The following is a 27,564-nucleotide window of genomic DNA, read 5'->3' as shown; positions in this document are numbered from 1 at the left end:
TAGACTTTGTATTCTTAGGGTTTAGCAAGGGAGCAGACCTTCATTACATAGCAGGACATGCCTGATAGGGAAAAAAAGGGAGGGAGAATAGAAGGGAGTGGGACGTGGAATGGAAAGTTTGCATAGTTGTAGATTCTTCTGTTCCTGAACCACCCCCGATATCTTGTGAGGATAATCTCCCTAAAAGAAGCACTCATGGCTGCATTAGCCCGTGTTCTCAGTCACAAATTCACGTGGTGCTGATTGCCCCTACAGTGTCTTCAAAGCTGCTGAGGAAGCTCAGAATCCTGAGGGAGCAAAAGGCCATGGAGATTAGGCTGTGCCAATTCACAACAAAAACCAGATCAGAGCCTAGGTCTTTTGGTGCCCAGGCCAGGGTCCTTGACATGACACCAATGGCCGCTCTGCAAGTTTTCCCTCCAGGCAACAGCATATAATTATCAACATTAGTATTTGGAATTTATATGCAGCTTTTGCTTCACTGGCTTTTTTTATTATCCTTTTGATTAGTAATTCGGTATGCAGCCCAGGCATGGAGCAAAGCCAGGGTAGGGAGAGAAGGAGCAGAGGGAAGCCAAGGCCAAGTAGGGGGACATGAGACCCTGTGAGGGGAAGGCCAGGAAGGAACAAAGGTGCAAGAGGGTGCATAGACCCAAGGGACAGTGTCTTGTGTGAGGGGGGAGGAGGGAATATTTGTAGATGCTTTAAGGGCCCAAAAGCTTACGTGGTCCAAGAGCCTTCCCAGTGTCAAGGCCTCTACTCTGTGATGCAGCAAAAGCAAGAAAAACAAGTATACCTTTAGTATCCAACAGGTTCAAAACCAATATCAGCCCAGCCCTGAGACCCAGCACAAGGTTCAGGGAGTTCTCTGTCCAGAGGAAAGGAAGAGAACCCAAGCCCATGCTGGTGGCTCCTGGCTCCTATGGTGCATGCTGGGAACTAAAAGGAACTGGTCCAGAAGAGTGAGGGGGTCACTGTACTATGACATCCTTGGATGAGGGGGGAGATGACTCCCACTGCCAGAGCCTGGTCCCCAGTGTCTCCTTCCACCCCCCAGCCTAGCTACAGTCCACCCTGGGGTTTGCTTTGCCTTTATGTGCTTTCAGAAAATGAGAATACTCTCCCCTCCCAACCTCCTGGTACTGTGGTGAGACTTGAGACAGGGTATGTGGCTTGGAAAATAGCCTCATCTACTCATAACACTCAAGATGATGGTATCCTCATGAGAAAGAGAAAGAAGAAGAAAGAAAGAAAGAAAGAAAGAAAGAAAGAAAGAAAGAAAGAAAGAAGAAAAACTAAGAAAGAGGAAAGGAAAGGAAAAGAAAGTAGGATGGGGGGGTGGCAAATAAAAAGCAGCACAGTGGGGGAGATAAAGCAGACAGAAGCTCGGGGCTCAGATCTCAGATCGCCCTCTGAGAGAACAGAGGAAAATACATGCCAACTGAGGGCCTATTTGGGACCAATGTGTCACATATGTCATCTCACTTTGTCCTCATATGACCCCTATGAAGCAGATACAGCTCCCCCATTTTGCAGATGAGAAAACCCCAAGACTTTCAGAGGTCCATTTGTTCAGGGTTAGGCAGTCAGTGGGACACTAGCACCAAATCTTAGGCCTATGGTCTTCAAAGCCTGTGCATTTGGCAGCAGAGCCTGTTGTCTCCAAATCAAGAGATTTAATCTCTGCGAGCCTAGCGTTTTTGTGTGGAAAACGGAGGTGGGAGGTGGCAGTGAGGGGGCGGATCGTATTGCCTCATAGAACTGTTAAGAAAATCAAATGAGAGTATATTGGTTGAAAACATAAAAACCTGGCATGGGGTCTGGTATATAGTAGGCGCTCAATAAATGCTTTTTGTTTGCTTGTGTGTTTTTTTTTTTTTTTTTTCCTTTTTTAGATTAATATTAAGAACTCAGGGCTTGGGGACCTAGGGGCTCCAAAATACTTCAAGAAGCCCAAGGGCCGCCCATCGCCTCTGGGGGAATGGGGAAATAGGGTAAGGAGAAGGACTGGGTGAGGGAGCCCGGCTCCGGGACCCGGAGAGCCCTTTCCAGCTGCGCGCCCCTCGCTCCGCCGCCTCCTCCGGGCTCCCCTGACTTCCCGCCCCGCCCCGCCCCGCCCCGCCCCGGAGCTGGGTCCGGAGTGCCTGGTGGGCTGATTCCCGAGCGTGGAAAGGAGCACGAAGGGGAGAAAGAGGCGGCGGCGGCGGCGGGAGGCAGGGAGGAGGGGGATCCTCCTTGCTGCTCTCCCAAGTCTGCGCGGAGCCGCCTCGGGCCGGACTGAGGGCTGCGTGGCGGCGGCGGGGCCGGGCCAGGATGCGGGGCTCCCGGGACCGCGCCGGGCGGGGCGGGCGGCGGCGGCGGGCGGCGGGCGAGAGCTGTCCGCGGTGCTGAAGCGGCGGCGGCGGCGGCGGCCGTGGCAGGGACCCGGGGCCCGGAGCAGAGGCGCCCTCCTGGGAGCTCCACCGCGGCCGCAAGGCGGGGGCGCCGTCGTTCACCGGCCCATGCTGGGCCCCCGAGCCCCGCGGAGGAGGCGGGACCGTCCTCGGCGGGACAGGTAAGGGGCCGTCTGGGGGCGCAGCGGGAACCCAGAGCTAGGCGCAGAGGCTGGATGGAGCTGGGGAGGGTAGTGAGACCCCTCTCTGGGATGAGGGTTCAGCCTCCCTGCAGACTGCACCTTGCGCTCCGCCGGAGATCGCGCCAAGTCTATCCCTACCCTCACCCTACATGCTGGGGATGCTGGGGGGCGGGGGTCTGAGGAACTGGGGCCCAGGTAGGCACCTGGGCACCCTGACCCCATACCACCAGGCCTTGACCCCAACCTGAGGCAGCTCTTAGATACCCTGCCCGCAAAGAATGATAAGGAGAGTATCCCAGACTCCTGTACCCTAGTCCCTACCATGATTTTGCTCACTAGGGAAATCTGAGCCAGCTTCATTCATTAAGCATCCCTCTCTTCCCCCAAGCTTGCTCATCAGGGTGACTGGAGTGGCTGTGGTCGTCCTCCCACCCCCATTCCACCCTCAAGATTTCTTTGCCCTGAAATGGCCCTTGGGCCAAGGATGGGCCAGGCCCCTTAGGACCAATTAACCCGTTTCTCCAGGGAAGGAAGGAGGTATCAGAAAATACCTTCATTTTTTTCCCCATGGCCCTCTTGACTCTAACAGAAGGAGGCTGGTTTTGCATCATACTGCTTGGTGCATGAGGGCAAAGAGTGGGGGAACCTGAGCCTTCTTTTCTATTATGTGCCTAAATGCTGGTCACCCTAGACAGAGCCTCCATTTGGAGTCCTCCCTTTTTCTGGCAAGAGTGTGGTGAATGAGCTCATTCAGGCCTGCAAAGTGCTTCCAATTCTTCTGAGCAGAGTTCTCTGAGTGGCAGGATGTAGTGATCAAAATAAAACTGCGTAGAGGAAGATCAGCCTATTGCTGTGGCTGACCACTGCTTTCTCCCCATCTTTTGGACCCAGCAACCTCCCCACCTCCCTGGTGATAGAAAAAGCACTGAACTAGGAGTTCTTGGCTGGGCACTGACATGTATCAGCTTGAGGCCAGTTACCTAAACTCTCTAAGCCTCAGTTTGCTCATCCCTAAAGTGAGGATAAGGCAGTTGCTTTGCTTACCTCAGGGAACTGCCTTGGGACTCAATGAAACTATGTACCTGATTGAAGGCTTGTCATCTGTAGGTCACCATACTAGTGTGAGCTCCTGTCACTGTTCCCATCACCAGCCAGGCCGGCTGGCAGTGACCTGATCATTGTTACCTCTACCCCCATTTTCTCCCAGGCTGGCTTCCTTTGTCCTTGGCCTTCCTGGGGCACGGTCCGTGAAACCCAACTTATAAATCTCTATGAGCAAAAGGGTTCCCTCTCTGTTTCTCTTTCATCATCACCTATAGAAAATAATATAGAGTGAGAGTCTGATTCACAGTTTTGATGTTGTTGTTGTTTTTTCCCCCAAGAATCATAGATCTAGGGAAATAGCTCCTTGAAGGCAAGGATTGTGTTGTTTTCATCTCTTTGCTGCCCTGCACATCTCCCCTCCCCCATATCACCTGGGAGATAGTAAGGACTCAGTAATTGGGTGTAAAACAAGAGAATGTAGTGTTAAAATACCTCCAAATAAAAGCATTTGGCTGAAAGTCTGGAGCCCGCATTCTGACCCCAGATCCTCCACTGACTCAGGCAGGTCTCTTCCCCTCTATAGGTTTCAGTTTTCTCATCTGTAAAAGAGGGTTGAACTAGATGAGTTCTAACATTCCCGATGTTCTGTGAACCTCTCTGAGGGCCATCCTGAGACCACAAATCCCTCAGTTCTTGAACACAGCATACCAGCTTCATTAACCTGGTTTTAAGAGTAGGTTAATGTCCTTTCAGCAAAGAACTGGATTTTATGAATGGAGTGGAAGGGAGCAATAGGAACCTGAAAAAAACATTTCTATTTCTGATATTTCCTTAAGATCTCCCTCTCTCCCTTATTCTCCTGGGAAAGCCATGTGTGTTTATAGAGTTGCTGAGCCCGAAGGTCCCTGCCTCCAGGCCAAGAGGCCAGAAAGCACTCCCCCCAACATCCCTTGTGAGTAGCCAGGGGCCAGAGACCCAATTCTTGGCCAGTTCCTCCCAGGGACTCTGCCTGGCTAGATCGCCTCTCTTAGGAAGACTGGAGGAGGGGACAGTCAGGAAAGATCCATCTCTGGGGAGAGCTTTTTTTATATAAAAACAAAATGAGCTTCTCTGACAATAATTTTCCTCAACTGTGGCAGACCCAGCCAATGTTCAGAAAAACCTTAGCTAATTGGCACTTGGTTAAAGCTGAGTAAGCCATGCCAGTGACCTCCCTGACTTACCCTGCAAGCACCCAGCCCAGAATGGGGGATCAACTGCCACGTGAACCCCACCCCCCTTGTCAGCACTTTCTGGCTCCTAGCTATTGGTGCAGCACTGGCAAAAATCAGCTCTCCAGAGTTAATGGACAATCACTAACCCTCATAACAAAGTGATGGCAGCCACAGAGCAGCAGGGCTTTATTTCTGCAAGACTGGTCTGTAGGGGTGCTGGCCTCCTGTCTGGGTCTAGAATAATGCACAGCCACTTTCTGCAGCTGTTTGGGTAGACACCCTGCCCCCAGAGCGCAGGACATCTCTGGTAACCTAGGCAGATGCATCTGGCTCCTCTCTCAACCAGGGAAGACTACCCACTGGCAACTCTTTGTGTTCCCCTCCTGCCAGCTCCCTGCTGAGGATCTGACTCTGACCCCCTCTGCAATGCCTCAAAGGGAAGAACAGAGTCAACTCTGGCACGTGATTTGGTGATCTTGGTTATCTGGGGCTGGGGAAAGGGGGGATCTAAGGAAGATGAAGAGATAAATATAACATGGTCATTAAGAAATGACGTGTGTGTGCACGCGCGAGACTGAAACACTGAAATACGTACATGAAAGTCCCTTCCCCTTCACACACAAAATGACAGAGGCAGAGAATAAGATAATATCTAGAGACATCTGCACAATATTAATTACCTTCAAGTTCAAAGGCCAGTTCATCTTTGTATCCTAGAGGGACTTACAGTCCCAAAGTACACCATTTCAGCGAGAAAGTAGAAGAAATATCCCAGTTCTCTAAACCCTTGGCATATTCTAACCATCTTTTCTTCTCAGGGGATAGGTGGGCATCCTGCCTGGAGGAAGGTCCCCTCTGCTGCCACATGGGGCACAATAAAGCCTGATCTCAGGTCTCTCTTCTCTTTACTCCTCCCTTATTCTTTCCTTTCCCTTCTGCCTGCAGCTGGCACCAGCACCCACCACCCCCTCCCCCAAGCAAAGCAGCAGGGAGTGAGGATCCAATGCTCTACCTCTCCATTAGGTGTGTTATCTTCCACCATTAGATGCACTGTTTGCTTCTAAGTGGTTGGAAACGAGCTGCTTCAGTGAAGAGACAGGTTGTTTCAGCAAGAATAAAGATTTGATTTCTGCCTGAAAATGGACTGATTTAAGGAGTGGTGCCACTGTCCCAATCCTCCCAGCAATTTTCACCTTTGTCAGCTACAAACCCATCCCCAGGCCAATGCTCTACGCTCTGAGAGAGAGACCAGTCCAGCCCATGGGAGCCCAGGGTGTCAGCAGATAGAAAAAAGGCAGACTGATGTTCCCTGGAAGTGCCTAGGAAGCCTCCCCAGGAGCTGTTTTATCTCTCTTTCCTGGGTTCCCTCCTTCACTCTCTCCTCTCCTCCGCTCTCCTTTCCTCTCCTCTGTTTTTCTTCATAAGTCTTTTGACAATTCTTAAGTCTCCCTCCAGCCCTGACCATGACCCAAGGCTTTAACTGCATACATCTAATTGCCAGGTGGATTTTCTGCCCTAACACCCAAAGGCACTTTAAGATCAACTCATCCACTTCTTCTCATCCTGCTCTTCCTTGTGGAGTGTGTGTGTGTGTGTGTGTGTGTGTGTGTGTGTGTGTGTGTGTGTGAGAGAGAGAGAGAGAGAGAGAGGGAGGGAGAGAGAGAGAGTTTCATTTTACTAGGTTGATACTTGGTGGACCTTTTTAATTTAAATATTCTTTTTTTTTTCCAGTTCAGGAAACACTTCCTGTTTCTATTCTTTTAATTGTTATTCCTGCCCCGTCTCTCTGTTGTGTCTTTCTGAAATTCCTATCAGACGGCTGTTGGACCTCTGAGATGCTCCTCCCTGTCTCTTACCTTTCTTTCATAGGCTTCATCTTTTTGTCTTTTGCTCTATGTTTTGGGAAATTCCATTAACTTTTTCTTTCACATGAAAAAGTTAGTCTCTGTGTCCATCCTGTTATCCGGTCTCTCCATTAAAAAATAATTTTAAATTGTATAAATAATAAGTAATCACTACATTCAGCGTGGGTAGTGAACTCCGGGTCGAACTCCCGGTCCCAAGATCAAGAGTCACATGCTCTTCCAACTGAGCAACCAGATGCCCCACTTCATTTAATTTTTAAAAATTGAAACAGTTATTTTCATTTTCCAAAACACAGTCATGTTCTCTGCTCCTTTTTCATACAGTCTGCTCTCATTTTATGGATGCAAAGTCCTCTTTTTTTGTCTCTCAGAGGATATAAATTGAAAAAAATTGAAAGATCTTTTGTGTAACTTGAACGATGTAGATCTTACTGAATCAATTGCTCTACTTGTGTATTTAATCTTTCTCTTTTATTTTCATATACTTGTTCTTCCATATCCTTTGGCGTCCTGTCAGACTTACAAATAAAGGAAGGTACTGACTAGCGTAGGCAGCTGGTGTGGACTTCCTCCCAAGCTGGGTAAGTTTGTTTCCCTAGCAGACCTCTCCTTTGCATGAAACTTATTCTCCTTATTCTCTTTGGGGCCACAGGTGCCTTTGCACTTCTTCCCCAAGGAATTTCATTTGCTCTTTATCTCTCAGAAATTTCGCAGTGTTTCTGGTCCACTGATAACATTCTTGTTTCCCAATTTTGTTATGATTTTGTTCCTTAAAAAAAAAAAGTCCATCATTTGAATACAACCTTAAAAAGGAGAAGACGTGGTCATTTGTGCTCAGGCTGCCTTCTTGAACCAGCAGCCTCTGCCCAGGATTCTCTGTCTCAGCTGGTGGCATCACCTTCCACGTAGTTGACAAAGCCAGAAGCCCAGGAGTCATTCTTGGCTCCTCTCTCTTCCTCACTCTGAGTTAGCCACAAAGTCCCGTTCATTCAGACTCCTGACTCCTCTTTGGATATGACTCTTCCTCTCCATGTATTTTGCCACAGATGATGATCAAGTCCTCATCCTCTCCTGACTGCATTTTTGTAATAGTCTCTTCACAGGACTTCTAGCCTCCATTCTTACTCCCCTCAAATCCTTTCCATCCGTTGCTGCTAGCCAGAGAGCTCTAAAACCATATGACCATATCACATCCTTGCCACCATTGGCTCCTCACTTCCCACAGAAGAAAGCTTCTCTGCATGGAATAGAAGGCCATCCCATGTTTCCTACCTCATTCCATCTATACCAAACCACCCTGGCTTCCCCTCCACTTCCCCCACCCCATGCTTCTGTGCTCTCCCTTTCCTCTCACCTGGAAAACACCTCCTTGTCTCACCTGGAAGGCTCAAATTCTTCCTTCAAGACTCAATTCAGATGTCACCTGCTTTGAAAGCCTCTTCTTAGTTCCCACTATTGCCTCCACTCCAGTCCCAGGATAGGAGTCCCTTATCAGTGTGTCCCTAGCATTCTGCTTGTGGCTAGCACACCTTACTCCATTGAACTGAAATTTCATATTTGCTAGTCCGTATTCCTTCTCAAAGTGGGTACCATTTCTTGCTTATGCTTGCGTCCCAAGAATTGGTCTGAAGTAACTGCTCAAGAAATTGTGCAGATGTGCTCCATCCATCCCAGATCCTGGAAAGTACTTTAGTCTGAGGGAGCCTTAGCACACCTAACCCACTCATTCACTAATTCATTCACTTATTTATGAGATCAACTGTTTCCTGAATGCCTACTATATGCTAGATAAGGGGCTGCAGGGATGAGGAAGACACAATCTGCACCTGCTTAAGCTCCCAACCTGGTGAGGGAGAAAGACACTAATCAACAAATCACACATATAGAAATAGAGACTGGGAGAAGCTCTTTGAGAGAAGGAGTTGGAGGCTGGAGAGTAGATAACCAAGGAGCCTAAATCTGGCCTGAGGACATTAGGCCAACTCCCTGAGGAAGTGACTTTTGAGCTGAGAGCCAAAGGATTCTGATGTGAATGGAGACCATGCTTCTGAGAAACACGGCTGTGAGGTGAAGGAGAGAGAGGACAGGAGCTGTAGGAGGGAAATGGTGCTGAGGAAAGATGTTCCAGGTATCTGTTGCTGCCTAAATACCCCCAAAACTTAGTGGCTAAAACTAAGGACACTTTTTTTTAAAAATTTAAAGACATTTTCTTATACCTCATGACCTTGAGGGTCAGAAATTAATGCAGGGTTGAGCTGTGTGATTATTTCACTCGTTGTGGCATGGACAGAGGTCTCTGAGTGGTATTCAGCTGACAGATGGGCTGATATGAGGAGTCCAAAAAGGCTTCACTCACATGTCTGACATCTTGGCATGACTGGAAAGCTGGGCTCAGCAGGTTCCATTGCCTAGAGCTTCTATGCACATGGCCTCTCCAGCATGGCAACCTCAGAGTAGTCCAGCTACATACAGGGTGGCTTAGGGTTCTGAGAGTGAGTGTTTCGGCGAGCAAGGTGAAAGATGCATGGCCTTTTATAACCTGGCCTCTGAAGTCACACAGCATCACTTCTGCTGTGCCCTGTGGTTGAAGCAACTGTCACAAACCCACTCCGATTAGAGAGGAGGGATTTAGACCCCCCCACCTCTCAAACGGAGGAGTATCAAAGTATTTACAGCTGGGTTTTACAATCATCACAATTGATTTCTTTTTTAAGCGAGAAAGACTACAATATGTTTAAGTGTCATTAGGAAGGATCAGGAGTTAGGAGCTGTTGAAGGCAGAGGAGATAGGATAATCAATTGTGTTAGCTTCCTGAAGAGGCAAACTGAAGCAAAGAAAGCTAAGTTCTCATTTTTAAGGACTCCGACTCTTCTGGCCTCTCCCCACTCCCAACCCCTGACCCCTGGCTTTCTCTCTTTACTGTGAGGCGCAGCAAGCTGCAGCCATGATGCTAGACCAGAGGTCATCAAATCCAGCCTCAAGCCATCTATAAACAACCACCATAGTCACAGAGCTTCACAGTTTGCAGAATGGTTTACAGTATTATCTGATGAGAGGATGGCCTAGCACCTAGTCTTAAAGATTTCACCTTTCCCCTGGCTTTTAATCATTTTTATTTAATCCTCTGCCTTACCAGGAAGAACTTGCTTTTATCTTTTCGGTTTAGAAGCAATCAGTCTTGTTCACTGAGAGATAGTGGTCGGTCAGGATCTAAGCATCCTTGCAATGGCTCTGTATTTATATGAATCCAGACCTTGAAGTTATCTAGGCAGCCACCCCTGGGCTGCTAGATCACCCCAAATCTCCTGATCTTTTCATAAAGCTTCTATTTCCCATCCCCTTCACTGATACTTCTGTTTTAACCTATGCAAGACCAGGTCCTCAGCACTATCACACCCACACCACTTATCACATCCCTCCATGCTAAGGTAGGCTCTGAAATGTGTAGTGAGAGCCCAGGCTTTTGATTCAATTAAAATTGAGTTCAGTTCCAGTCCTTATCACTGTTTAATCTTGGGCAAGTAGCTTGACTTTTCTGAGCCTCAGTTTCTTCATCTGAAAAATGGAAAATAATAATAGCCAGCCCCACTGGCCATCGTACAGTTTTGAAATGAAGCATATGAAACACCTGGCTCATTCACATAGGGCTGCAGTAAATCATAGCTGTTATTATTCCACAGGGTCCCATCCCAAGGATATGTTCAGACTTTGGGACACGTATCACACTGTCCCTGTGGCCTCCTTTAAAGGATTTACAAGGTATCTTCCCAAGAACTTCGGAGCCCAGTGGTAGCACACACAACAACCTGAGAACCTGGTGCCATTCAGGCCAGGATAAGCTCCCGTCAAACTTGTGGCAAATGGGGCTCTGCTACTTTCCAGCTGTGTGATCTCAAGAAACCTATTTAAGGGGGGATCCCTGGGTGGCTCAGCGGTTTGGCACCTGCCTTTGGTCCAGGGTGTGATCCTGGAGTCCCGGGATCAAGTCCCACATCAGGCTCCCTGCATGGAGCCTGCTTCTCCCTCTGCCTGTGTCTCTCTGCCTCTCTCTCTCTCTCTCTCAGTCTGTGTCTCTCATGAATAAATAGATAAAATATTTTTTTAAAAAAAAGAAACCTATTTAAGCTCTCTGTGCTGCAGTCCTTCCACATGTGAGAGAAGATGGCCTAAGTGAGATACTGCATTTGAAGCACTTGACATGGCGTTCAGGACAAAGCAGGCACAAAACAAATGGTAACAGACACATAGTGGCACTAGCACACAGTGACTCTGAAGTTAGGCTTCCAGGGTGTGTTTCCAGCTAACCCCTCACCAGTTGTGCACCTTTGAGGACTTATGTCTCTCATGTCCCAATGTCTTCATCTGTAAAATGGGCATAATGATGGCATAGATTTTAGAGGGTTACTAGAGGGTACTGTAAGAATCAAATGAGATCATTTGTAGCATGTAGAATCATGCCTGGAGCACAGTAAAAACTTAATACGTGTGAGGTGCTATTATTATTTCATTCTTTTACTTTGGGGTTTTTTAAACTTTTTTTAGATTTTATTTTTAGGTAATCTCTACACCCAATGTGAGGCTCAAACTCACAACCTGAGATCAAGAGTCAAAGGCTCTACTAATTGAGCCAGCCAGGTGCCCCTCATTCTTTTACTTTGAACTTTTGTGTATTTTTATAATTCACATGCATTGCTTATAAGCAGCTTGTAGTTGACTTTTGTTCTTTTAAAGATCCAGTCTTTGTTTTTTAAAAAATCAGCTTTGACATATAATGAAAGTCATTAATTTTAAGTACACAATTCAGTGAGTTTTGTGAAATGCATGCAGTCATGTAACCACTACCACAATCAAGATCAGAACCACTCTGTCTCTCCAGAAAGTCCTCAAGGCCCTTAGCAGTCACTCCCTTCCCTCGACTTCTCCCCCATTAGCAGCCAGTCTTCTAGAATTTCATACAAATAGATTCATACACAGTGGATTATCTTTGTTCTTTACAGCAATTTTATTCCATTTACATTCAATGTGATTACTGATACAGCTGGGTAGAAGTCTAACATCCTACTATTTGTTTTTTATTTGTCTCACTGCCTGTTCCATATTCCTGTTTTAATCTTGCCCCATTTTGAATAAATCAAATATTCCTATTATTTCATATTCTGCATCTATTAGCTTACTGGTTATCTTTTATTTTAAAGATTTTATTTATTTATTTTAAAGCTTTTTTTTTCTTTTAGATCTTTTATTTATTTATTCATGAGAGACACAGAGAAGCAGAGACATAGGCAGAGGGAGAAGTAGGCTCCCTGGGGGGAGCCCAATGTGGGACCCAATCCAGGCATTCTGGGACACGCCCTAGGCTGAAGGCAGACGCTCAACCGCTGAGCCACCCAGGTGTCCCACCTTTTTTTTTTTTTTTTTTTTAACTATTCTTTCAGTGATTATATTAGAGCAGGGTTCTTAAAGTATGGTCCCTGGACCAGCAGCATCAACACCACCCAGGAAGTTGTTAGAGACGTAAATTCTCAGGGTCATTTCAGAATCATCAGCTGTGAGGTTGGAGCCTTGCAGTCTGGGTTAAGTCCTGCAGGTGATGTTAGCGCACACAAATGATGGGGAACCACCCACCCCGGACAACTTCTGCTTCTGGCCGGCAGTGAGGCTGTGTGCAGATCACCTTAATCCGATTAGACTGGAGCTGGTTCAAAGCCTGGTTTCTGTGCCTGTGAGGGCTGGTCTGTGTCTGGTTTGCTCCTGCTCCTCTGGGATACCCTAAAGAGGTCCCAATAAAACCAGGGGTGTTTGCTGGGGCCCCGCCTTAAGAGGCCCTGAACTCCCATTTATCTCCCCAGCCTGATACTGCTGGAAGGCCAGAGTGGTGCCCAGGGTGGGAACTCACCGCTCAGTGTTTCTCTTTCCCCTGAGATCTTGCTCCCCTGGTGATTCCTTGATGCCTTCATATTCTTCCCTGTTTTTTTCTAGCAATTCTTGGCAGTTTGGTGTGACACAGGTTAGCCTGCCACAGCTAGGGGAGGAAGCCCCTATCCCACTGTGACTTTCCCACTAGAAATTACAGGTCAGAGGAACATTTAGAGCAGTTCAGCTCTTGGCACATGGTGAAAAGCTCAATAAATGTCAAGTTACTGTTCTTCTTCTCCCAGTACAATCCCAGGGTCATACTGATCTTAGCTGTTAAAAATCAACCCCTTCTACCCTCCCATTCATTTTATAGATAAGCAAACTGAGGCTGTAATTGGACCTCGGTGGATGGATTCCTGGAGGGCTTCCTGTCCCTGGTCTGGAGGTGGCCAGTATGTGTATTCTCCGTCTTTAAATCAGGGAGTGGAAAACCTTAGGGTTTAGCTTAGTTCTCACCTCCCAGGTTACAAGCCAGGGGCTGTGGCCTCCCACATCCTCCTCTTCCTCCCTCTCATGGGGCCTGGACCTCTGATTCCAGCTGCACAATCTGGAGCAAGCTCCTTGGCTTCAGAATCCCTGACATCGCATGTCTTCCCTCCAGAAGGAAACTACACACACACACACACACACACACACACACACAGTTGCATGCTCACCAGCAAGAATGCAGGCATACAGTATGACACGGACAGCAGACAGGGACAGCAGTCACACACAGCCCAGGTGAGACCAGGCAAAAATGGAGATGAAAATTACTCTGCGGGATCCCTGGGTGGCGCAGCGGTTTGGCGCCTGCCTTTGGCCCAGGGCGCGATCCTGGAGACCCGGGATCAAATCCCACATTGGGCTCCCGGTGCATGGAGCCTGCTTCTCCCTCTGCCTGTGTCTCTGCCTCTATCATAAATAAATAAAAATTAAAAAAAAAAAAGAAAAGAAAATTACTCTGCTTTGAACACTGGTCTCTTACTGCAGAGGGAACAGGGAGAGGCAACTCTGAGCAACAGGCCAAAATGTCAGGCCAGGCTAAGGGCAGAGAAGCCTGGGCTGGGAGACCTGCCACCCCATCCTTCTGGCCAGGACTCAGCGCTGGGTTCCCAGGATCAGCTTGGTGGACTCTCATGTGGCCTTGCTCAAGAACTGTGACTCCTGGCTGGACTGTGAGGAGGTTCTGTAGCCCATAACTTGGTTGATTCATGGAAGTGGAGGGGTGTGTGTACATGTGTCTGCCTGTCTGTCTATCTGTCTCTGGGTAGGCTTTGATGCTGTGCTCAGCCTTTAAACCCAGAAGGAACTCTCAAGTCTGCAAAGGCTTAAAACCAATTTAGGTAATTTGGCTCAGAAGAAATTTATGCACTTAATTTTTTCCTGGTTTAAAAGAAATACATGCTCAATGTAAAAAATAAACATGGGAAACAGAAAATATGGTGTGAAAAGGAAAATGAAAAGCACCTGTGCACTCACTGCTGGAGATAATCACTATGGACGTTTTGGTGGAGTTAGATTGCATGTGCATACCACTTTCTTTTCTTCCTTCTCACTGAAGCTGCAATGAACATTTTTCTCATGTCATTCCTCTTTGTAAACCAGTTTGAAGGCCTTGTACCACCAGCTTGTTGTACCATCATTTATTTAACTTGTCCCTGATTGTTGGACATTCAGGTGGCTTTCAGTTTGTCCCTATTGTCGAAACCCAGGATCATGCATCTTTGTACACGAAGCTGAGAAGCCCTGCCCAAAGGCACAATCAGAGTTCAGTGGAGAGGACTATAATCTAGGAAAAGACTGTGTGGCTGGCTTCAGTAGGTCAGCTGGGTATGCTTTGACCAAGAAAGGATGGCTAGCAAGAGCAGAGGGATGAGGTAGGACACAGTTGCCCCCGCCTGCCTTGGACAAGGACCCTGCAAATGCCCCTACAAGTCTCTAGAGCTCCAGGGCCTGATGCCTGACCACAAGTTATCCTTCCTTTCTTTCTGAGAAATCGGACAGGTGCCTTGCCAAGGCCTCCTATCCCTCCTTCAGGGCATAGGGCAAGGGTGACTTTGATACATGAGTCTGCTTGGAGGAGCATGGGGCTGGTCCTTCCCCCCCCCAACCTGCCAGAAGGCCCCTACATACCTCTGCCCACATGGATGACAACAGAGGCCCTTGAGGCTATATGCAGAGGGGACACTGATTAAGACTAGCTGGAGGAAAGGCTAGGGGACCTTCGGGAGCCATGTCTAGAATCCCATACATGCTCTTCTCTGGGTCCCTCCATGATTCTTCACATCCTTGAAGCCTCAGCCCCAGAGGCCACATTTGTCAGGGCTCAGAGCCTCTGAGGCACAGGGAGCTTCCTCTTGCTCCTTTGCCTTCCTCTTCCCTCATAGCAGGCCAGCCAGGGGAGCCTGGCCCCCCCATGGACTCACTGTTTAGACCCTCCTTCAGTCTTGCCTGGCCCTTCCTTCCCTCTGTTCCACTCTCCATTATTCCTGGGGCCCTGCTCTGTCTTCAGGTTTCCCAAAAACTGGCTTTCTAGAATCCAGCCACTTCTCTTGAGGTAGAAAGAGAAATGGTCAGGCTCTGGCTGTGGATTCTTGATGGGGAGTGGGACTGGGGAGGGGGCCTAGACAAATTCATCCCTGAAGGGGAAATCCCTCCCCACATTTTCCCTTTACCATCAGGCAGAAATGACCCTGGGTGGGTAAAGACTGAAGCCTGGAAGTCAGCACAGCAGCCCCTCCTACTTGTAATCTGCAAGGCATCTCAGCCATCTGTCTGGATCCTCAGAAGAACCTTGTGGGTTGGGCTGGGATTATCATTTGCACTTTACAGATGAGGAAACCCACAAGAGCATGATTATTGGTCCAAAGTATCAAGGGCAGGACCAACTCTTCAATCTTCAGATTAAAAATCCAGGATAAGACATGCTCCTCTCACCCTTTAGCCTCATGATGGGCCTGGGAGGGAGAGTGTAGGGTCCCTGGGGTCACCTGGCCTGCCCCTCCTCTCTCTCCATATCCCATCTCTACCTGCCACACCCCAGAGTGTGTGTAACTTTGTTGTAGACACATTCACAGGCCACCTTTCCCTCCTTCGGCTGGTCCTGAGCACCTACTATGCGCCCTTCCCAGGTTCTCAGGGCTGGCTGAAGGAGGAAGACGTAGCCCTACAGGGTATCTACACGCTAGCCTATGAGTGTATCTACGCTTCCAGCTGGGATGTACAAGTCTTTAGTGCCCAGGACGCCCTGCCTTAGATCCCACAGGACGTCCAAAACCACAGTTTGCCTCAGAGGGGAAATTAGTCTAAGGAGCACCCTCTTTTTTTTTTAAGGAGCACCCTCTTAAGACCATAACTGGGGGGAATCCCTGGATGGCTCAGCAGTTAAGCGCCTGCCTTCCGCCCCGGGCATGATCCTGGAGAGACCCCGGATCAAGTGCCACGTCAGGCTCCCTGCATGGAGCCTGCTTCTCTCTCTGCCTCCCTCTCTCTCTCTCTGTATCTCTCATGAATAAATAAATAAAATCTTAAAAAAAAAAAAAGACCATAACTGGGGAAAAGCACCCCCCCCCCCAGGAAAAAACCAACAGCTGTGAGCACATGGCCCGTACTGAGCACTGAGCTCTGAGCTAAGTGCAGTCCCATCCAACCTTCAAACAAACCCTCCCTCAACCCAATATCCCACCTACTACCAAGTCCTGTCACTATCTTCCCACTATTGAGTTCCAGTTGTCCTCAGCTGACCTGAGGCTGTAGCAAAGCCCCCTCCGGGTGTAGTAAGCCAGCCCTCTCTCCAAGCCAATCCCCATACACAGCCACAGGAAGACTTCTAGACCCAAGTCCCATCCTATCGCTCCTGCCAAGATCCCTGAAGCCCTCTTAGACCTAAACGGGGCTGCTCCCCCTAGCCCCACACCCTATCTCACCTCTTCCTCTGTACCCTGAGAGATGCAGCCTTCTCCCAGGCTCTCAGAACCACCATCCTCCATCTGGCCTCTGCATGAAATGTGCTCCGCCTCCCCTTGCCTTGCCAACTGGTCCTTTTCCTTCGGACCTTCGATGCCAAAGCTTTCCCTATACCTTTGTGTCACTTCTGTCCCTTGCACGTTCTCACTCCACTTGCCATCCTTCCTTTTCTGGACAGGTATCTTCACCACTGTGAGCTCTGTGAAGACAGCGTGCATCCTCTGTCCTCTTCCTGTTCCCTGCCTTTCTTGCCTTCGTGTCTGCAGCACCTGTACGGTGCCTGGCAAGGAGCTGATGCTTGACCATTATGTTGACAGGATAGATGACTGAGCCAACTCTATGAGGTAAGTACTGCTGCTGTGCCCACTTTGTAGACAAAGAAAAGGACATTCTGAGAAGAGAAGTAGCCAGCTCAAGGCCCTGCAACTGGCCAGTGGCAAAGGCAGAGTCCGAGGGCCTGCGTTCTTAAATACTTCCAGTCCTGCATCCAGCACCCTGGACTCAGCAGCTGTCTGTCTTGCTCGCCCAGCAGGCTCTCTGAGGACGGCTCAGCTGGCCCAGTCTCCCCTCCCCAGAGCTGCCCCCGGAACCATGGAGAGTCTGAGTGAACTGCAGAACCCTCTGCTGCCTCGGACCCCCACCCCCCTCCATGGCCCCTACCCCTACCCCGAGGCTTCACCCAGCTGGTCATGCCAGGAGAAGCTCTACTCCTACCTCCTGGGTGGTGCTGGCTCTGCTCGCACCCACCAGCTCCTGGATCCAGGATCCCTACAGCTGGCCGTGGAGGCCTGGTACAGGCCCAGCTGCCTCCTGGGGAGGGACAAGGTCAAGGAACCCAGAGCCAGCAGCTGTGAGACCAGCTTCACAGAGAACAGGGAGCTCCAGGCTGGGCCCACAGAGCGCTCCACAGAACCTGGCCAAGTAGAAGAGGATATCACCATCCAGACTGTGTCCTACGGGGTTCAAGAGGAACTGCAGGGCCAGGAGAACGACCAGGAGGAGGAGGAGGAGGTGAGTGCATATGTTTGAAATGCAGACTCCAGGCCAGCCTCTAAGTGTTGAGATTCCGTAGGCCTGGTATGGGGCCCCGGAATCTGTATCGTTACCAAAGAAAAGGTACTTCTGGCACAGGTGCTGTCCATACTTTGAGAAACACAAGTTTGGGCTGGAAACTTAATCTTTTTTTTTTTTTTAAGATTTATTTATTCAGGGATCCCTGGGTGGCGCAGCGGTTTAGCGCCTGCCTTTGGCCCAGGGCGCGATCCTGGAGACCCGGAATCGAATCCCACGTCGGGCTCCCCGTGCATGGAGCCTGCTTCTCCCTCTCCCTGTGTCTCTGCCTCTCTCTCTCTCTCTCTCTCTGTGTGTGTGTGTGTGACTATCATAAATAAATAAAAATTAAAAAAAAAAACGATTTATTTATTTATGAAAGAGGCAGAGACACAGGCAGAGGGAGAAGCAGGCTCCATGCAGGGAGCTCCATGCGGACCCAATCCGGGATCCCAGGATCAGTCCCTGAACCAAGGCAGATACCCCACCACTGAACCACCCAGGTGTCCCGCAACTTAATTTTTTAATAGCATTTATTGTTCTCGTTTTCTTCATTATGTCAGTAATTTAAAAATACAGAAAACCACTGGAAGAAAACATTATTATTTTAGTAGATGACGTTCTAGCCTTTTCTCATTCAGTGTTTTTCTCCCACCCTACTCCTCCAAAAAGATCTTGCTGTACAGTTTTACCACCAAATTTTTCTCTCTAAGCAACGTATTTCAGTATTGCTCCAAATCATTTACTATTTGTCTACGACACAATCTTTAAGGGTTCCCTGGTGTCCTGTTGCACATTCTCCCACCATTTGTTTACTCAATCCCCTGGTCATTGAGCATCAGGACTCTTTCTCTTCTTTCACAATTACCATCCAATGATGCACATGCCTGTACATGAGTACTTGCAATCTTTCTTTGTACAAGTGGGCTACAGAGGGAATCAGGGGGTCACAGTTAAGGCTCTGGGTAGAGAGTGCAGAGCCCAACCTACAACACTACCTGTGGCCCCACATCATTGCCACTGGTGATCTTGGGCCTGGTCACAAAAGCCCACTTGTGTTTTACAGAGTGATATGACCTCGACAGACAGTGAAAGTGAAGACAACTTCGTGGCGCTGCCCCCCAGGGACCACCTGGGCCTTACTATCTTCTCCATGCTCTGCTGCTTCTGGCCCCTGGGCATTGCTGCCTTCTACTTTTCCCAGGGGGTAAGAGCACAAGGGGCATAGGGCATCGGTTCCAGCTCACTCCCTCCACTGGAGGGTTTAACAATGGGTGTGTGGGACGGGGTTGGAACCCAGTGGGCTGGGGCTGTGTTGCCTGCGGTGGGGATATCCATTTCACTAGCACCTCTCTCTCCCTAGACCAGCAAGGCCATCTCCAAGGGAGACTTCCGCCTGGCCAGCACCACCTCCCGTAGGGCCCTCTTCCTGGCCACACTCTCCATCGCTGTGGGCGCCGGTCTCTATGTGGCTGTGGTAGTGGCTCTGGCAGCTTACATGTCCCAGAATGGCCATGGCTAGTGGCCAGCAGGGCCTGGCATCCTGACTCGCCTGCTCCACCTGAGGAGGCCGTGGGGCTTAGGGTTGCAGACCCTCTGGAGAGCCCTGGCCCCTCAAGACAACCTGCAACCCCAGCTTGTTGAGGGGAGGCCTCCCAGGCTGCAGCCTGCAGGGCTCCACCATCACTTCTTCTTGTCCACAGCCCCCAGCCCCAGAGCAGAGCCAGGGGCACCACTCTCTAGCTATGTCAGGAAGCAGGAGAGGGTAGGGCTGCCCACCAAGCCATCCAGGCAGGACCTACCTCTGGCTTGAGGCTGGCTAGGAGTTCAGCCTATCCTGCCCACCCCTAGAGGGTCACCTGCCCTGCCAGCAACCCACTCCCCAACTCTGTCAGCCTCACTACAGAGAAAAAGCAAGAGGTTACTGGGAGAGAAAAGGACAACTAGGGGCAAGAATGTGACCCAGTTCTTTTGGCTATTAGAAGTCTCCACTCTAAGGACAATCTGAGCTTCCCCAACTCCACTCTCTGGCCCCATGAGGCCAAGACCCCAGCCAACCAGGAGGAAAATACAAAGACACAGGGGCCCCGAGCTCTTTCTGGTTCTCTCCTGTAGGTTTGTAAGACACTGTAGATTCTAGATAGTGAAGGAGCATCTCAGGCATGTAAAGTGCAGCCAGGGCAGGTTCTCAGAGCTTCCTCGTGCAGGAACTAAAGGCAGATGTGATGACAGAGTCCTGAAATATTGCCAGACCCCATGGGCCTCCCCAGTCCCTTCCTGGTCCCTGCCCCCACCATCCTCTTCTGGGCTCCTCCTAGGTGGCCCTGAGCTAATGCCATCCCAAGAGAGAGTGTCATCAGCCCACCAGCCACGAAGCATAGGGCCCCAGACCCATCCCTGTCGGAAACCAGTGAGGCAAGACCCTGGGACATAGTATAAATGAAGGGAGGGATCTAGGACTGGCATGGCTGCTAAGCAGCTAGCAGTGCCCAGAAGGCTTCCTGGAAGAGGTGTTCCTTGAGTAAGGCCTAAAAGGATGAGGAGAATTTATCTAGGGGATTCATTTTCCCATAACCCTTAGTATTCATGACCAGGGACATGGCAGGAGTCTCCCAAGCTATTTGGATTATGCCTCAAGCATCTGGGCTGGAGGCAAACTGTAGCCATTTCTGAGGGCTCCACCAACTCAGAGAAGATGGTTGGGCAGCACATCTCTCAAAGACCAGTGATATTTTCCTACTTCTAAATACTTGGGGTCAGTGGTGGCACCCTGGTCAGTCCCTGCCCAGAACTGCTCTCGACACCCCCAGCCACTAGGGAACATCCAGAATTTTAGAGGCAACCAGAAGGGTAATACATTGGGAGGGCAGGCCTGTCTGGGCTCAAGCAAAAGACCCAACTGTGCTGGGGATCTTGGGACTTGGTCATTCCTAAGCCACATCCAGAGCCCAGGGCTGTGGATGTACCACTGACCCACCTTGGCCCACCCACTGCTCCCCACATCTCCTGAAACCCCACAGGCCTAGGATCAGCAGTTTTAATATCCCATTATTGTATATATTTATCCTTGTAATAAACATTTCTGTAACACTAGGTGCCCTCTGGGCCTCTTAGTGTCCCTGCCTGCCTCCACCTTTGCCTGCAGCCTGCTGTCCTCCAAGACTGGGCTCCAACCCCATGTCTGCTGCTCTGGGTCCCCAGTAGTATTCCCAGGAAGGCCTCAGGAGGAGGGGTAGTCAGAACACCCACCCTCCCCAGGACTTCTCTGCTCAGAGTAGCCTGGGTGTAGAGTGCTAGGGTGCACTTGACTCCATGTCAGAGGAGACAATGCCTGTGTGTGAAGAAAAATCCCTTCTAGGCTCAAGCTCTTGTGGGTCAAGAGGAAGAGTGGGTGTGGCTCCACTGAGTTGCCTGCAGCTATCAAGAGTGGATGCAGGGCCAGGGGGGCACCAAGGAGCCCCACTCCCCTGGTGCTCATTTTTGAGTCCCTCAAACCTGTGGGGAGGAAGCCATCTCTGCCTCAGCCCCCAGGCGTGGCACCAAATCTCCGATATCCTCTCGCTTCCTGGCCCCCATGAGCCTGCCTGGGCCAGCAAAGGGACAGGCTTGGTTTCTAGATTACCCAGCGCCGAGGCCGCCCAGCTGGTATGCAGTGCCCTGGTCAGGCCTTGGAGCCACGGGGCTGTGTGGACGGGAGTGGCAGGGAGGAAGCCTACCTCATTGTGGCCACAGGCCTGGGGAGGCCGGGCCAAGTGGAAACAGTGACTGGCCACCCACTCTGAGGGAAAGGGATTTTTCTGATGGTGGAAACAGCAAGAAAACTGGTCCTAGGGCCTGAGCAGTCTCTCCTGTCCCTCTCTCCACACTCGGGGCAGACAGACAGCAGGTCTCCCATACATCCACAAAGGTTGTCAAAATGTTGACACATTTCTGTGCCAGTTGATAAATAGGCCCAAGCCCCCCCAAATGTTTTCCTTTCCTGACACCCTAAGTCCTCCCCTGGAACCCCCAGCTAGAAGGGTTAACAGCTGACGCAGCAGCCCCCTACCCTAAATGCATTGGGCCATGCCTGGGCTACCCTGATTGGATGTGGCCCTGCCCACCTCCCAGAAAGGGGGCTTTAGGCAAACCCACCACCCCTCAGTGATGCGCATCCATCTGTCCCTGCTGGAGTCTCAACACATCTCCTAGGCCACCCAGATGATGGGAGGGGGTGTGCCAAGGAACGAGGTCCATGGCCAAGTTGTCAAGGATGCTAATCCTGAATGTCACAGTCCCTCATGTTACAAATAAGACAACCCAGCCCAGAGAGGGAGGTGAGTTGCCCAACACCCAGCAATTTGGAAGCCGAGCCCGGGCCTTGCCTTCCAGGCCATGCAATTGCTAAGCGAGGCTAGTGATTGTCTGCCTGCCATGAAAACACAGAAAACCGAGGGATGACCGCTGCTGCCCCGTGAATATTAACACACTTGCTTCCCTCAGCCTTCCCTCCCAGGCTGTTTCCTGCTTCAAAGGCTTCCCTCCCTGGGACTGACACTTGGGTCCTTCTATTTTGGTGGAATGGCAGGGGTGGGGCGGGAAGATGACAGTCTCGCCTAGCCTGCCCGCCCCAAGCACGCAGCAGACACCCCCTCCCCTGGTGCTCTCACATCCTTTCTGCAACAAGGGGAGACAAGACTCTCAGGGGTGGGAGTGCCCCACAGAGACACTCAGATGTTCTGAACAAAAAACACCCGTGCTGCTGCCGCCCATCTGCATTTCCAGCCTACATCCCTTAAACTGCCTTTACCTCTCTCCCTCTAAAGAGCCAGGCAGGCTTCAAAGCCACTTCTAGCTCCATGAGGAAATAACAAAGAAAGAAATTGCCAGAGCACAGGGCACCTGACATGCAGCCAGGAAGGGAGCAGAGGGGGTGGCGAACGTGTACAACGGTGGGCAGAGCCCAGAGTGAAGCAGCAGGGCAGGCTTGTTTCTGTCCCCATTTTACAGATGGAGAGACTGAGGCTGGCAAGGCCCTCTTTCCTCCTGGTTCCACAGCTCAATGAACCGTACCAGGGTGTTACCTGCCCATCCCCTACTCTCCCACATCTTCATCAATCCCCAGCCTCCCTCTACCCCCAACCGCACCCCCCACTTTGCTTCCACCGCTTCTTCCACATCCCAACTCCTGAAGCTGACTCCTGGACACCTCCCCCCCTTCATCCCCTCCAGCCCTGTCCCAGCTGCCTGGGACACACAGCCAATGACAGTGGTTGATCTGGAGTCAGACTGCCCAGTTCAAATCCTTGCCTCTGTGCAACTGTGGGTGTTCATTCTCCCATCGGGAAGATTGGGATCCAGGTGGTGAGCACCTCATAGGGTGTCTGTGCCTGCTACATGAATGAGCACTAGAATGGCTCCTATAGCTACCCTGGATCTCTAGTAAGTGCTCTGTGGGAAATGTTTTCAGTTATCTCCAGTTGGCCACCACCCTAAATGGCTTCCCTGCCAGAAGTTCCTCACTGCCCCCCTACCCCCACTCCTACACAACCAGACAGTTTAAAACCAAAATCCTGGTATACCTCAACCTTGTGGACCTCTCAGCAGACCCCAGCTGGTAGCAAGCCGAAGACCCGGGCCTGTTTCATGTGTTCCCTCTGCCTGTAATCCCTGCCTTGACTCCCTGACCTTTTCTTCCAAGACGCAGTTCTAGAAAATCCTATCTCCTCTGTAAGCCCTTTCTGATACCCCCACACACACACAAACACACATCTACCCCCAAACCAAATAGAACCAACTGCCCCTTTCCTGAACCACCAGGGCACCTATTCAAACCAGCACATCAGTCACCTGTTTGCTCCTCCAAAGGTAATTCTCATTGTGCTGCGGGACCTGCTTTCCAGAGATGCCACACAGCCAAAGAGGGTCCAGATCAGGATTCTTTCTGCTGCAATTTCTCTCTCAGGGGGGAAAACCGACCACTTCTGGAGGAGATAAGAGCGGGATGGGTAGGGGGTCTCTAGGTGGGAAGGTAGAGGATAAAACAGGCCAGAGACAGCAGAGTAGGCCCCCAGAGTGGCCAGTCTGGTGGATAGTGCCAGAGCATAGGACTTGTACACACTTTCCATCTTTCATCTGGAATGTCCTGAAGACAGTGGTGAGGTCTGTACTCTGTAGGGAAGATATGACCAAGGGGATAAAGAAGCCAGAGTGGCTGCTTGCTTTCATCCCTTCTGGTCTCCTCAAGGCTCTGAGCTGAGAACAAAGAAGAGGTTTCTTGGGACGCCTGGGTGGCTCAGTGGTTGAGCATCTGCCTTTGGCTCAGGTCATGATCCCCGGGGTCTGGGGACTGAGTCCCACATTGGGCTCCCTGCAGGGAGCCTGCTTCTCCATCTGCCTGTTTCTCTGCCTCTCTCTCTGTGTCTCTCATGAATAAATAAATAAAATCTTTAAAAAAAAAAAAAAAAGGAAGAGGTTTCTTCTCCATTTATTTTGCTCCCAAATCAGGCCCTGGGTCATTTCCACCCCCATCCTCCAAAGGAGCACACAAGTCAGAGTGTCACTGACCTGTCCACTGCCACCTTCGAAGGCCAAGGCTGGAGGCAGAAGCACGGCTTAACTGGCCTCACCACATCCCCATCTTTCACCAAATTCTGCAACTCTACCTCCCCACAATCTCTGATTTGTCTACTTTGCCCCTCTCTGTTGCCAAGCCCCAATCCAAGTCTCATCAGCTCTCACTGAAGCTTCTGCAAAAGCCTCCTGGATGTTTTGACATACGCTACAACGTGAATAAACCTTGAGGACATCACGGTAAGTGAAATAAGTCAGTTACAAAAAGACAAACCCTGCAGGATGCCACCTTTATAGGTACCTAGAGTAGTCAAATTCACAAAAACAGAAAGTAGAATTTGTTTGCCAAGGGCTGCAGGGCTGGAGGCAGTGCTAAACCACTGAGCCACCCTGGTTGCCCAGAGTGAACTTTTCTAAAGGCAAATCTGGTCAAGTCAACCTGCCTAATGAAAGCCTTCAAAGGGAGGAGCAATTGGATGCCTGGGTGGCTCAGCCGTTGAGCGTCTGCCTTTAACTCAGGGTGTGATCCCGGGGTCCCGGGATCGAGCCCTGCATTGGGCTTCCTGCATGGAGCCTGCTTCTCCCTCTGCCTATGTTTCTGCCTCTTTTTCTCTGTCTTTCGTGAATAAATAAATAAATAAAATCTTTTTTTTAAAAAGGGGGGTGCGGTGCCTGAGTGCCTCAGGTCATGATCCCAGGGTCCTGGGATCAAACCCCACGTCAGGTTCCTTGCTAAGCTGCTTCTTCTCCCTCTACTGTTCCCCCTGCTTGTTTTCTCTCTCTCTTTCTCTGTCAAATAAATAAATAAAATATTTTTTAAAATAAAGCCTTCAAAGGATCTGTTAGATAACCAAACTCCTTAACCTGCTCTGCATTGCTCACTGAAAAGCACCCGGGCTGCCCTCTCTCTCTCTCTTAAAAATAAATAAATAAATAAAAATAAAAATAAAAATAAAAATAAAAATAAAAATAAATAAAAGAAACTGAGGTCCTGGGATGCCTGGGTGGCTCAGCAGTTTGGCACCTGCCTTCAGCCTAGGGCGTGATCCTGGAGACCCAGGATCGACTCCCACATCAGACTCCCTGCATGGAGCCTGTTTCTCCCTCTGCCTGTGTCTCTATCTCTCTCTCTGTGTGTGTCTCTCATGCATAAATAAATAAAATCTTAAAAAAAAAAAAGAAACTGAGGTCCAAAAAAAAATAAGAAACTGTCCTTGGTCACAAGCTTGTAAATGGAAAGCTAGAATCTAAATTCAGGCTGTCTGGCTCCACCGTCCACATGCCTTGGACATTATCCTATCCTGCCCAAGTCTGATGCCACCAGAGTCACAGGTATATATCTCTGCCCTCCTTCTCTTCTCCCATTGCTTCTTTCCTCCTCCCTTCCCTAAATGACACTGGTCAGGGATTAGGGTCATGGAAAGAGAACCACCTGTTTTACCCACATGTATTTTTTATATTAATTATTTTTTATTGGAGTTCAATTTGCCAACATATAGCATAACACCCAGTGCTCATCCCATCAAGTGCCCCCCTCAGTGCCCATCACCCAGTCACCCTAACCCCCCACCCACCTCCCTTTCCACCACCCCTTGTTCGTTTCCCAGATTTAGGAGTCTCTCGTGTTCGGTCACCCTCACTGATATTTCCCACTCATTTTCTCTCCTTTACCCTTTATTCCCTTTCACTATTTTTTATATTCCCCGAATGAATGAGACCATATAATGTTTGTCCTTCTCCGATTGACTTACTTCACTCGGCATAATACCTCCAGTTCCATCCACATTGAAGCAAATGGTGGGTATTTGTCATTTCTAATGGCTGAGTAATATTCCATTGTATATATAGACCACATCTTCTTTATCCATTCATCTTTCGACAGACACCAAGGCTCCTTCCACAGTTTGGCTATTGTGGACATTGCTGCTAGAAACATTGGCGTGCAACCCACATGTATTTTAAGGAATATTTACTTCCTGTAACTCAAGAAACCCAGTAAATCTACCCAGAACCTGTAAATCCTGGTAGATGGTGAAGAACAAGAACAGCCTCTGGCCCCTTCTGAGCGGCCAGTGAGAAGCAAGGAGGACTGAGCCATAGGAGCCTACAGCCCACTTTGGTGGGATCCAGAACAGACCCCCAGAAAGGGGGCAGGAATCTTAGGAAACAAAACCACTGGGACCTGAGGCGTGGGGTAAGTGGTCATGGATAGGATTGATGGTGGCAGCCAGAGACACAGGAGCATGAGGACAGATCCTTGTTTCCATCCTATTCCCCAAAATGCTGCCCCATGCCCAGGGACAGGCCAACTGCCACCCTGCCCATGCAGAGGACCTGTGTATCATCAAAAGAAGTTGGAAGAGAGATGGTGCTGGAGCAGACGTCCCCATGGAGAGCTGCCTGCTTAGGTGGGATGAAGTAGGGACCTTCTCAACCATGGACAAGAAATGAGAGGCAGGGATCCCTGGGTGGCGCAGCAGTTTGGCGCCTGCCTTTGGCCCAGGGCGCGATCCTGGAGACCCGGGATCGAATCCCATATCAGGCTCCCGGTGCATGGAGCCTGCTTCTCCCTCTGCCTGTGTCTCTGCCTCTCTCTCTCTCTCTCTGTGACTATCATAAATTAAAAAAAAAAAAAAATTAAAAAAAAAAATGAAAGGCAACCTCAGGTTTTAGACTTGGATTGCTGAGTGCCACCACATGCCAATTACTGGACTTATTCTTTTTCATATTAGCCCATATCTTATAGACAGGAAAAGTGAGGCTCAGAGAGAGAAGGCAAATCACCCTACCAGCTGGGAAGTTGGGAAGTCTTAAAATTAATTGTCAAGTCCTCAGTCTTTAACCCTCTGCACCTCAAATCCCTTCAACTCAGCAAGGATGAGTAGGAAAGTAAAACAAATGCACAGGAGCAGAGATCAGCCTGCATTCCTGGCTGCAACAATTCTCTGGTTTCTTCTTTACCCAAATCTGGGCAGGAGCTGCATCTCATTATTTGAGCAGAGAAACATTTCAGAGCTCACCAGCCCTCTGCCCAGCACCCCTACCAGCTCCAGACCCCCTCTTTCCCTGCCCCCCCCCCCAAGCCTGCAGGTGGAGGAGCAATGAGCAGCTTTCTCCAGCTGTACTTCCCCCTGGGGTGGCATATGGAGGATGCCACACTCAGAGAAGCCAATTAAAGACAAGCATCCTGGTAGAGCTGCTGGACTCAGTGCTGCCGAAAGCACGCCCCCCCTCCCACCCTAGCAGTCTGCCCAGGAAGCCTCAGGGAGCTGCCTGCCAAGAGCTCCCCACTCAGGGGTCAGGGGCCAGCAGCCAGGCTGGCGAGCTGGGAGCTGCACTGACGTCCCCACCAGCCAGGAAGCCTGTGTAGTTCCAACTTCCTCCCCAGACTCTGCTCAG

General features: G+C 49.9%; 1 protein-coding gene across 3 annotated transcripts; it reads left to right on the top strand.

Moving 5' to 3' along the window:
- The first annotated feature begins 2,380 nt into the window (after positions 1-2,380).
- Positions 2,381-20,706, top strand: SYNDIG1L (synapse differentiation inducing 1 like). 3 transcript variants are annotated; one of them, XM_072762036.1, is made up of 6 exons: positions 2,418-2,554; positions 7,216-7,279; positions 16,742-16,907; positions 17,096-17,574; positions 18,680-18,820; positions 18,977-20,706. In XM_072762036.1, exons 4-6 carry the CDS (start codon positions 17,155-17,157, stop codon positions 19,133-19,135), a joined length of 720 nt encoding a protein of 239 aa, XP_072618137.1. In that variant the 5' UTR covers positions 2,418-2,554; positions 7,216-7,279; positions 16,742-16,907; positions 17,096-17,154; the 3' UTR covers positions 19,136-20,706. The 3 variants fall into 3 exon arrangements, with proteins under 3 accessions (XP_025864376.1, XP_025864375.1, XP_072618137.1); XM_026008591.2 differs by lacking the exon at positions 7,216-7,279 and having other exon boundaries at positions 2,381-2,554; XM_026008590.2 differs by lacking the exon at positions 7,216-7,279 and having other exon boundaries at positions 2,381-2,554; positions 17,093-17,574.
- Positions 20,707-27,564: the final 6,858 nt, after the last annotated feature.

The sequence above is a fragment of the Vulpes vulpes genome, chromosome 6, assembly GCF_048418805.1.
Source record: "Vulpes vulpes isolate BD-2025 chromosome 6, VulVul3, whole genome shotgun sequence".
NCBI lineage: Eukaryota > Metazoa > Chordata > Mammalia > Carnivora > Canidae > Vulpes > Vulpes vulpes.
The sequence above is the reverse complement of the archived record's forward strand: the minus strand, read 5'-3'. Positions and strand labels throughout refer to the sequence as shown.